The 12521-nt window shown below is 37.2% G+C and overlaps 1 protein-coding gene across 1 annotated transcript in view; it reads left to right on the top strand.

Annotated features, from left to right (window-relative positions):
• The window catches only part of TDP1 (tyrosyl-DNA phosphodiesterase 1), a 43000-nt gene that overhangs the window by 3599 nt on the left and 26880 nt on the right, over window positions 1-12521 (top strand). Inside the window, exons 4-10 of the mRNA XM_086613138.1 lie at window positions 274-370; window positions 2503-2537; window positions 4809-4901; window positions 6538-6708; window positions 8285-8363; window positions 10060-10245; window positions 11064-11112. Of these exons, the coding sequence (XP_086469264.1) occupies window positions 274-370; window positions 2503-2537; window positions 4809-4901; window positions 6538-6708; window positions 8285-8363; window positions 10060-10245; window positions 11064-11112 (710 nt within the window). The remainder of the gene's footprint in view (window positions 1-273; window positions 371-2502; window positions 2538-4808; window positions 4902-6537; window positions 6709-8284; window positions 8364-10059; window positions 10246-11063; window positions 11113-12521) is intronic.

The following is a 12521-nucleotide window of genomic DNA, read 5'->3' on the forward strand; positions in this document are numbered from 1 at the left end:
ATCTTGTATTATTAGTTTCTATTTTGGTGTCTGATTTACTCCATGCTTCCTGTTTTCCTTTTTTTCCTCCTATTAAAGTTTTCTAATCACTTTCTCTTAGAGGTTCTATTGTTGTTACTGCTTTTTTTGAATTACTTAAGGCATATAGATTTTAGTGCCATCTTCTTGCTGAGCTACCAGGTTTAGGGGCCAGAAGTTGTAGCTACATGAAGGAGTGGTTTAGACTGATTAGTAATTCACTTGATGTTTAATGGTAATCTCCTTTTATTTAAGGAAGAAGCCATTGTTGATAGTTCATGGTGAAAAGAGAGAATCCAAAGCTGAACTGCTTGCACAAGCACGCCCTTATGAGAACATTAGCTTTTGTCAGGTAATTTAACACTTGTATCATCCTTTAAGTTGAAATTAAGCCATCTATTGCACTCAAAAATCTTGTTACGCATGAAGAGAGACACACCTCATATGGGAAGTCAAGAATTTATTCTTGTGCTTTAAGGAATACACTTACCAGGACCATAGGAACACGATAACTTTGTTCCTGGTCTTCTGTGATTATGGTGGGCTGTCACCTGCAAAAGATTTGCACTGAATGGCTACCCACAAAAATGTCATGGGGCTCACAGAAAAGCTACACACCTTTTTCGCTAAAATGTTGCACTTAAATTCGTGTAAGGGCTGAAAAGAAGCACTTGCGTGTGAAGCACAGAACTGAGTCCTAGTGTCACTGTAATCTTAAGTCTCATAAGAGAATTATTATTTGTCCAAGTATATTTTACATAAGAAAATACTTTTACAAATAGTCTCAGTAATACTGTTTAAATTGCTATGAGCACGCTTTCTGGCACGTGCAGTTTTCTCTCTGATGTTATGCTCGCTCTTTTGCTGTCTCTGAGTCATTAAGTTATTGGCTTCAGCCTGAGGGAGGGATGCGGTTATGGCAACTTGTCAGTGTCTCAGAATTTTGAGTGGAGTATGTTACTGATCACGGGGATATCTTACTCTTTGTTAGGAAGAGGAGGATCTTGGAATTTTCTTTCTTTTCAGGCAGTCTGGTAACCCTGAGCTTCCTAGAGATTGCTGTATCGACCCCAAACATAGAGTTCTCAAGGCCAGGATTTCTGGGCTACTATGTGCTATACTAATCAGGTGTTTGCGCTAAGTTGTGGAGTAGCAACAATTTTAGATAATTTCAAATATGCAGACAATAAATTCATGATTTTGCATATAATATTTCCTTCTCACACACAACAAGAATTTGAATATAATGTGTCCCATACAATAAACTTGTTAGTGTAGTTGACAGTAAGTAGTGATGATTTTCCTCTTTGGGTACACCGCTTCAGATTCTTCTGGTAGTTTACATGCATTCTGTTATGCTACTACTGCAAAATGAAATGTAAATATTTTAATCTTGTCATCCACACCCATATTAACTAGGCACAATGTTGGAGCCATCACTGCCTCTATCATCTATAAATCATGTTTCATTTTACTCCCTAGAAGTTGTGCTGTAAATACTCTTTAATAAGAGCAGAGCACTGATAACAAAGCATTTGTCTGGCTTCTGTCCTTTTCTTTGCAATGTTGGCCATTAAGCTGCTTGTAACAGTCATCGTGTGCTTCAGAATCACAGAGTAGTTTTGCTTGGAAGGGACCTCTGGAGGTCATTTGGTCCAACTCTCCTGCTCAAGCAGGATGACTTAGAGCTGGTTGTCCAGGAAAATGTCCAGATAGGTTTTGAATATCTCCAAGAAGAGAGGCTCCATAACCTTTTGGGCAACTCATGCCAGTGCTCAGTCACCCTCACAGTAAAAAAAAGTGTTTCCTGATGTTCAGAGGGAATGTCCTGTGTTTCAGTTTGTGCCCACTGCCTCTGGTCTTGTCACTGGGCACCACTGAAAAGAGCCTGGTTCTCTCTCCTTTGCATCTTAATCAGCCTTTCCTCACAGGAGAGATGCTCCAGTCACTTAATCATCTTAGTAGCCCTTCACTGGATTTTCTCCAGTATGTTCATGTCTCCCCTCTGTATGGGGGAGCCTAGAAATGGACCCAGTACTGCAGGTGTGGCCTCACCCATGCTGAATAGAGTGGAAGGATCACCTCCCTCAACCTGCTGGCAACAGTCCTAATGCAGCCCAGGACACAGGCAGTCATTTGCTGCAAGGGCACATTGCTGGCTCCTGTTCAACTTTGGTCCAACAGGACCCTCAGGTCCTTTTCTGCACGGCTGACTGTTTCTGAAAATATTCCTGGTAGGAGACCAGAAATTCTGCTGGACCAGTTCCATCAAAGAGTTGCCTTGCCATTTAAAGTCTAACTTCTAGAAATTAGCGAGTACATTTAAAGGTGTTGTGGGGAAAAATAATGTATTTTGTAATCTGTCCACTAGGGAGCAGTGAAATGAAACAAAATGAAGAAGCACCTCACCTGCTTTAATATTATTGCCTATAGGAATGCACAATAGGAATTTTTAATGATCAGCTTCTCTTTTTTTTTTTTCAGGCTAAACTGGATATTGCATTTGGAACTCACCATACGTAAGTAACAGCTATGAAGCAGAAAGCTCCACTTCTAAAGATGACCACAGAGTTGGTACAAGCAGTTACCGTAATTGGACTAGTAACTAGTGTCTAGTGTCTTAAAGTGTTTATGGGATAGGAAGAGAGATTATTACTGTTTGTGAAGACAGAATTCTGAAGGCCTAATCTATATTGAAGAAGTTTAAAAGTGGTATCTTGTGTTCTATGTATATCTGTTTCACTTATCTGCCAGTTATTTTAAAGCCATAAAATTGGGTTTCATAGAAATTGTTGAGTCTTAAAGAAAAATGTCCTTAATTATGATGTATTTACAGATGATAGGATTGTTCTAGTTTAAGGAAACAAATCAACTATCAGGTAGATATGAGTGAGATGTGCAAGTTAGACAATTGAAGTCAGTGAACTGCAGGTCCTGGCTCTTAACTCTTGCCTTAATTCCAAAGCTGTACTGCAGACTTGGTCAGTCCTTGGCAGATCAGACAAACACTGGTTTACTGTTCAGTTTTTGCAGTTAACATGGATGATCTGGAAATAATTACTGAATTTTGGGGTCTCTTCAAAGAAAAAACTTTAATGTGATACTATAGAAGTGTCACAAAGGGAATTTTGTAGATTGCAAGCTACAGATAAGAACAGATTTAGTTTTGTCTTGTAGCGAAGATCTCTGGTTTCAGAGCGCTGCAGTGTTTTTTTAATCAATCGTTTTGTGTAGCTCATTTTATAAAAGATGACATTATGTTAAAACATTGATTGGAAATGCCCACTTAAGGTACACCTGTGTTTCTGGTAGAAAGCATACGGATCACCTCATTGCTTGTTTGGAGAAGAATATGCAAATAAAGGAAAGAAATCAGCATTGTAGAAATGAGTCTTGCTTCTCTCAGGTTTAGCGAGGGAAATAGAAGGAATCGAGGTTGTTTTTCAAATTGATTGTTTTTAAAGCTTTAGCTTTTTCACTTAAGCAGTTCAAGCAGCAGCTCTTACTCTCTGTATGCTCAACTTCAAGTTTTTTTTCTTCCACCACACTTTGGGATAAATAAGTGATAGTGATGTTGCATGCTACAATTCTTAAACCCTATATTTTAAAGGGTTGTTCTGGGCAGTGTATCTCTGAATGCATGTTCCACTGCAGATGAAACACAACAAGTGGGTAGCAGACCAGTAAATCTGATCTTAGGAACCAAATTATTTTATTACCCATCAAGAGAAACTTAACATATTTCACCTCAAGACTTAAATTTGTCATTCACATGTTGTATGATGTAAAACTTAAATTACGTGTCAGTGATTTTTTTTTTGAGGTAGTGGTGTTTTAGTCAGTTATCACTTCTATATACCTTAAGCTTGCACTTTATTTTGGTGTAAAATACTTATTTTACACTCAACTCAATTTGTGCTTAGATCAAGGCATAACACAGATGTAGGAAACTATTTTATAGTTAGAGGGTCTTACATGTTGCATAAACTGCAGTAAGCACAGGAAAACATGCAGGTACTTGAATGTTAGTTTGCTGAACTCTAACATTAAAAGCAGAAATTGTGAAATAATCTTTGTCTAAATTAGTCTGATATAATTTACATAGCATTATCTTGCCATGGGATAGCAAGGAAAATAAACGTTTTTCCTTACAGATTTCGTTCTTGAACATTGGTTTCTATGGAAACCAACTCATCCTTCAGGGTTACATCTTTACACAGCTATTGAAAACTTGTATAAAAAATTGAGTGCTTATGTTACAAGAGACACATTTATTTTTAAATCAGTTATTAGTTTTAAAACTTTTATGCTGTAGCTTGAGTTTAGATTTATGATGGATAAATAGCTTTTTTTGCCATCCCAATGGTTAGTTACCTCTACACCTTTTAAAATAAAAAGTTGTCACTTTAAGAGAAGTAGGTTTTAAGAAATTCAGCTATAAGCAAAGGCTTTTTAGTGTTCCTGAATTCTTTTTTTAACTATCTGCAAAGGAATAAGTTTGCTGAAGGACTGCAAATACAGAAAGTATTCTTTTGCTTTGGGAAATCAGTTGCATGAGATGTTAGGCTGTACTATGGAATACATTGTATGGTGCTGCTGACAAAATACATGGGGTTAGTCTAATGACTGCCATGCAAGTTTGGCATGCACATGGATTAAAGTCTGTTTGTGCTATGTGGAAAAAATCTTTTGAAAATAATTATCCTGGAGCATTTTAATGAATTGTTGATTTATCTCCTACTCTCAGTGTACTGGAAACAGATGAAGTGTCATATATCCTTTTTTTAAAGGAAAATGATGTTGTTGTTATATGAAGAAGGTCTTCGAGTTGTGATACATACTTCCAATCTTATTGCTGAAGATTGGCACCAGAAAACTCAGGGGTAAGCAACAATCTCTAGTAGGTGTATGTTTACTTTAATACTTTCTGTAGATATCTGCTTCTGCTGGAGACAGGATGCTAGGTCAGATGATCCAGTGCTGCAAGTCTTACACTCCTAAGATAGAGCCTGAAAAAAATATAAAACCTAGAATGATGGTATCTGTCTAAGACTCAGACAGGTACCATCTGAGACTTTACTTGTTTTCTGCTGTTAACAGTTATGTTCTGAGCTGGCTGTTACCTTAAACTCAGTCTGATTGATTTAAGATCATTTATTATGCCATGCTGTCACTTTATGAAAAAACTACCTGGCTATAAAGTACTCTCTATAAATCTGAAGCAGCCATTTAAAAATATCTTAATACTGCAATAATAATGTGAATGTGCAGATGCTCTGCTTCTGCTGTGACTATATCTAGAATATGTCACCTGGTAAATGCTGTGCATCATTGATTCCTTAATGTAGTACATGACCCAGTATCCTTTCTTGAAAGGAATTTTCTTTTTGGATTTTTTTAGGAGAAGTTTGAAAATTTCATGACCAGCTTGAGACATAGTTTGTTTAGAGCACAGAAAATAGGACAAAGTGACATGTTAATATAAGGCCCCTCAACCTCTTGTTTTCTTGGCTATTTTTTGGGAGCATTTTTACTTACATCTCCACAGTAATTCAGGATGTAAGATTTCTTCATCAGACTAGTTGAAAATGACTCTTCAGAAGTTGCTGTCACCTTGACATCCATTTTGCTGCCATGAAATATGGCAACGTTTTGAGGCGCTTCTCTTATCTGAGGCAAGCTCTCGTAAGGGTTTCTGAGTGGCAAAAATATAACCACTGATTTTTTGCCTTCAAATCTTTTACTTAGGGATGGCTTTAGTATCTTTTGATGCTTAGCTTTTCAGAAAGCCAAGAAGGCATGAAAATATCTATTTGGGATGCTTAACAAGTTGCCCTACTTGTCAAACATGAAAAACGTTTTTCTTTTTAGGTCTTGCACACTGCAATAATATGCAGTGTCGCCAATATGGTGGTTCACTGGCGTGTCTGTTTTATAGGCTTCTGAATTACAAAGGATAGTATCGGCACGTTGTAAAGTTGATAACGCAGAACCTTTGGTTTCCATGGCTACAATAACATGTGACTGGAAAGAAATGCTAGTTTTTACCCTGTGTAGTGCCCACCCTATTTTCTTTTGATGGAAGTTCTGGATAGGGAAGTTATCATTGTGGGCTACTCTTCTAACTATGCAGAACATCCAGGCACTGTAATTGGTGTTTTTTCTATATCATTACACAAACCATTAGCTTAGCAGAATGTGTTGCAGTATTCTATTCATACAGAAAACACTGATGAAAGGGCTGCTGGTTGGTTAAGTATGAGCCTGGCCTGTTTAACAGTGAAAGCTGTAAATTTATGCATAGATAAATGCATTGAGGTGTTTTTTTTCATTTGAATGTGTTAGTTTTATGGTGTTGAGTTGATGATTCTGTAATTGTAAAGTAAAGGCAAGTTGCTTTCTAGTTAGTGTCACAATAAATCTATCTAGTATTTGTTTAGGACCTTTAGATGTGCTTTAATCACTTACTAAAACCATACGTTAATATATGGTGTCCTTGTTTTGTGGCTTTGTTTTTAGAATATGGCTAAGCCCGTTATATCCAAGGCTACCTCAGGGAAGATCTGCTTCTGCTGGTGAATCTGAAACTAATTTTAAGTCTGACCTAATAAGTTACTTGATGGCTTACAATTCTCCTACACTCAAGGAGTGGATTGATCTGATTCAAGAACATGATTTATCAGAGACAAGGTATGTGTTATCTTGTGTTTATAGGAACTTGCATGCTTTTTTTCCAAAAAATTAACATCTCTGTTAAGATCTATTAGACCATGGGTTTGTTTTGTAAGCTTACCTTGTTTCAGACTTGTGTTAAAACAAGAGTCTTACTTTAGGCAGTTTTTTAAATCTATCTTATGCAGATTATGTTTAATTGACCAACTTCTAGTTTTATAGGCATACATTTTAAAGGAATGAAGAAAAGGTGCATCAGCAGTAACTTGACAAGGTAGCTGTATGTAATACAGACTCAGTTTCATTTAAGCCAATCTGGCTTAAATACTTGTTCCAATAAAATTACCAGTGGAAAAAAATAAGTTGTATTTGGTCCTGTAAAAGGGATCATATAAGTAAAGGTTATAGTAATGGGGATTTTATTAAGAAGAGACTTCTGTACTTCTAAGGCAAAGTTCAATCCGTATACGTATGTATAGAATTTTGCTCATTACAGGCATGGATCATGTCTGGTTGGTAGTGTTATGTTAAGCAATAATATACTTTGTGTTGAAACAGCCTTCACTAGTATCACATTGCTGCTGTTACTGAAGATATTTCAGGATGCTTAATTCTAATAGATACATCCCACGTTTTCACTGAAATATCGTATTTACTTGAGAAAGTGTAAATCTCCTTGGCTGCTTAATAGGAGTTTTATAAGCTGGCAAAAATTTGTTGATAAGAAAAACTGAAAAAGATAATAAACTGTGGTGAAAATAGAGACTGAAACATTGTCAAGTTTAATGTATAAAATAAAAAATATGCTTTTTTCTTTACATGGGGTCTTAGAAAATTGCAGGGAGTGGGAGGAGGCAGGAAATATGTACCTTATAATCAGGTGAAATAAACAGCCTGAGCTGCTGCTGTTATTCACTTGGTCATCTGCATGAGCTTGGAGAGGCTGGCTGAGCCCTAGCTGATATGAATTTATTCATGGGTTAGGGAAGAGTCACTTGTGAGCATAAGGATCAGTTCCTTGACGTGTAAAATATATAGGGGACATTAGTTCATGGGTAAAGCTAGGCATGAGATGCAGTAAAGAATAGCTACTTAAACCATCTGTCTGTTGTGACCCTGGGTGGGTCAAACAGGTTACTAAACCAGTATTGGGAAGACAGTTGAAAAAGCTGTACTTAGCATTTAAGCTGTTAGGTGTCTAAATGAAATCTCACATCTGAATCTGCTGATTTGGATGTAGCAATAGACTAGCTTTATTCCAACTACATGCCTGATTCCGTTCCAAATGAGCTATTTGCATTTATTGTTAACATCTGTCTTCTGCATTTTTGTACACAGAAATAGAGGCAGTTCCTATCTATGCTGTAGACCAGCCTGGTGGTGTGTGACAGCCATATGGGATGCTGTTAATAAATTACACAACTGAAAATCCACTTTGCTTTATATTTTAAGTCTTAAGTGTGAAAGATTAAATATTTCTGGTTGCACTTCTGCATTCAACCTTACCGATAGGTTTTACTTAAATACCTTATTACTTTACAAACCAAAACCACTCCAGAGCTGCAAATAACTTGATGTGTTTTCCATTCTGTAGAGTATATCTGCTTGGGTCTACCCCTGGACGGTATCAAGGTAGTGATAAAGAAAAGTGGGGTCATCTTAGGCTCAGAAAGGTACTGAAACTGTAACCTTTTAATATCCTTTTAACTGTAAATATGGTTTTGGAGAGCATTCGTTAGTTCCTTTCAATTTTTATGGCTATGATCAGCAATCTTTTTACAACTTAAGTTAGCAATAACATAAACTTGCGACTTATGACAATATAGACTTTGAACATAATATTCCTGAGCATTATGGTCAGTTTGTGGTCTGAATTGTCATGTGCCCACAGATATCTGAGGAGGCACCATCACTCAAATGACGACTTCTCTGCTGTTGGTGTTTTTAACAAGTGTGACACTATTAAAATCCAGTCTTCTGTGACTGGGAACCAAATAAAGCATTTTTCAAAGGCACTTGCTGAGTAAAGATGCGTTGATACAGACTTGCCTAAAATAAGGGAACAGGCTTATTTTATTTACTTAAATGTTAAGGGCTATTACAGTTTTTTCCCTAATGACCTGAAAAAAAAAATCAAATTAAAAAACAGTTTGCACGTAGTTGATGTCATCAATTCAGTCAGATTTTTGGTTTTGTTATACCATATTTCTAAAATACTGTTTTTTTTTTTTTAATTTTTTAATCAACTGAATAATTAGGAACATAGTTTTTTTTTTTACCCCACCCCCTCCTGCATGATTTAGATAAGCCGTAATGATAATCTTCCTATGAAATTGCCTGTCTCAAGTTCGTAGGACCCCTTCTTTACCAGTGTTTTAGAATCAAGTAAGGTATTTCATGTCATCTGTTAAATGCCTCTCATAATTGGGGAATTTTCAACCTGCATCTCCTGCTGAAGTGGCATTATTTCAAATTCTAACATGAATTTTACATGGCATTCAAATGCTGTCTGTGGTAAACTTCAATGACATACAAAGTATCTATTTATCAAGATATCTATTTCAACACAAGGTTGCTCTTTTACATCTCCCCTTGCTCATGAAGAGCTTGCCTTTTCTGATGTATGCTGTCTGCTTGGTTTTTTGCCTAGTAAGAAACTGAATGAAAACAAAATAAAACAGAAAAAGCCTGTGAAGGATAAAGATAGTCATGGTAAATATTTCTGTGATTAAAAAGGTTAATTTTTTAGTGACAATGCAGATAGACCTGGTGACACTACACTGATGACTAAAGCCATTTAATTACGTTTTGTCTCTAGAGGGGGAAAAGGTAGCCACTACGTACAGTTTAATATGTGCCTATATCCATCTGTTTTTAATGTGACTTTAAATTCCATTCACAGCTAAAGAACTCTAAGAGGATTATTTTAATTTTCTCTTCAATTGTTCTTTTTTTCGCCTCTTATTCTGGGCTTCTATTGTAGCTGGGGATTTAGGATATGAGAGGAATTTTATGGCAAACAACCACCAAATAAAAAAAGACTTAATTGTTAAATTTATTGCAACTTCTGAAACTCATGTTTCATGTTTTCAGGAAGAACTAGCATTCTTTTTACTCATTATTTAATGATTGGCTTCAGTGCTTTTGGATAAAACTTGTGATGTTTGATCTTTTCTTAAAGGAAGAGTGAGTTTATTTTGAGAGCCTGATGACTTTTTTTATTGCATAGTTAAGTAGATAGTATGAATGCTACTCTTTTGTTTTCAGAAGTGAATTACAGAGGATATATTATATCAGAAGTGATATCAACCCCCTAATTAAGGTTTTCTTTGCCTGTTGAAGTCTAACAATGTTCCAATTTCCTTCTAGCTGTTGAAAGAGCATGCTTCGTCAATACCAGCACGGGAATCCTGGCCTGTTGTTGGACAGTTCTCAAGCATTGGTTCAATGGGAGCTGATGGGTCCAAATGGCTGTGCTCAGAGTTCCAGGAGAGCCTGATGGCTGCAGGCAGCAGTGTGACCACTCTCCTTAAATGTGATGTTCCAGTTCATTTGGTATGCTTTTTTTAAATGCTAGTGACCTTTGTTTAGCATTTATTCTTTTGTTGTTTAAATTTTAGTCATTGGCTTACTTTTAACTTTTTGAAAACTACATTAATGTCTTCCTCTTGAAATCATAAGGGTGCCACTTAGTGATACTTACTCATGTATGTTATACTATAAACATGTACTGTAATTTCCCTCTGCATAACACTGGAGGATATATAATCTAATCAAAATTGTATTCTCATTCTATAGCTTATCTTCCACTGAGTTTTGTAGATGCAGCTGTCTCTGCTACTGAGATGTAACTGAACCCTGAGTGATTAATACCTAAAACAAATTGTTTTCTAACCTGGTTATTTCGGTCAGGTTATTAGCACTGTTGAAGGAGCAGAAACAAGTTTGTGGCAGGAGTTTGGACATCAAGGACAAAACACTGTTAAACTATACACTTAAGATGTGCTGATTTAATTCCCCCTGCGTACTTGTATTTGAGATATGAGCCTAAAATCTCATCAAATATTTTTAAGAGCTTACTTTGACCACTACAGAAGTGGTTGAAGCAGGATTGTTTAAGTCTTGCTAGCTAGTTTTGGTAAGCTCTGCAAGAGAAGTAAAGATGCCTTTGTTACTGGCACATGACTAGTTTTAAGCAGCAGTGTAATCTTATTCATTCTAAAAAATAAAACTTTTAATGTTTTGGCTTTTAGTTGTTTTTTTTCCCCTCAAGTAAGTCGTCTTCAAGGTGATTTTTGCTTGAAAATTGACAGCTTGTGTATTTAGAGCTGTGTTATTGAAGTTCCTTTTTTTTTTTTTCCCCTTCCACGAAGATTTATCCTACTGTGAACAATGTGAGGCAGAGTCTGGAAGGCTATCCCGGTAAGCAGATGAACTCTGATTTATTATCTTTTTTTGGTCATAATGTCATGTAAAATCATTCAATGTTGAATGAACCTGAAGTTGTCATCTTGCTGAGAACTTGGTAGAATATGTGGCAGTAGAATCCTTTTATTACTGTTACTGGAGCTCTGACTCCAATTGTCCTATTGTGATTGAATAGAAGCAGCTTTGTGGGCGTTGTATATAATGTTTAGGTTTGTATAGCCATGTTCATACGTCACTGTATAGGAAAAAACAGCTCTTGCCCGCTGTTCTAACTCCGGTCATACTTTCATTTTTGGCAGAAAATTCAGGTTTGAGTGAACCGAGTTCTCCATGGTGTTTTCTTTGCAGTGTCGTCCTGCACATCAGATACAATGGAGAATAAGATGTTTCACTACTCATTAGTCTTTTTTTTCCCATATTACAGTATGTAATTATTCTGTTCAGCCTTCCCATGTTTGTGTTCATGAAGTTAGTATATTTGTATAGAAAGCATAGCCCCAGCCAGCCTGGAAAAGGTACTGTAGTATTCTGATGCAGTGAAGCTTCTGTTTCCCAGAAGCAAGCACTCAATGGGTTACACCCATGCAAGCTAAGGGAGCTAGCTGATGTCATTGTGAGGCCATTGTTGACCAGACTTCAGAAGGTCAAGGCAATTGAGAGAGGTTCATGACTAAAAGAATTTCTTTCCTGTCTTCAGGAAGGGTAGGAAGGAGGATCTGGGGAACTATAGGCCTGTCAGCCTCACCTTGATCCCTGGGAAGGTGATGGAACAAAGAATCCTGGAAACCATTTCCAAATGTATGATGGACAAGAAGGTGATTGGGAGGAAGTAGTCAGCATGGATTTATGAAGGAGAAATTATGCTTAATTAACCTGGTGTCCTTCTACAACAAGATGACTGGCTTGATGAGTGAGAGGCCTGCACTGGATATTGTTTATCTTAACTTTAATAAAAGCTTTCAATACTGTCTCCTAAAACATCATTACAGACAACCTGATGAAGCATATGGATGCATGGATAGTGAAGTGGACTGGAAGCTGTCTGAACTGCCAGGCCTCAGTGATTGTGATCAATGGCACGAAGGCCAGCTGGAGGTCAGCCACTAGCAGTGGTGTGTGCCAAGCATTGATCTGGGACCATGCGTTTAATATCTTCATTAGTGACCTGGGTGGGGGGGCAGAGTGCACCCTCAGTGAGTTTGCAAATGATACAAACTCAGGAGGAGCGGTTGATGTATCAGATGGTTGTGCTGCCATTCAGAGGGTCTGTACAGGCTGGAAAAACTGGCTGACAGGAACCTCAAGCAGTTTGTCAGAAGGCAATACAAAGTACTATGGCTGGGGCGAGAATAACCCCAGGCACCAGTACATGCCGGGGGCTGATGGAGGGAGGGAAAAGCAGC

This window comes from Tauraco erythrolophus, chromosome 6 (genome assembly GCF_009769465.1).
Source record: "Tauraco erythrolophus isolate bTauEry1 chromosome 6, bTauEry1.pri, whole genome shotgun sequence".
Classification (NCBI taxonomy): Eukaryota; Metazoa; Chordata; class Aves; order Musophagiformes; family Musophagidae; genus Tauraco; species Tauraco erythrolophus.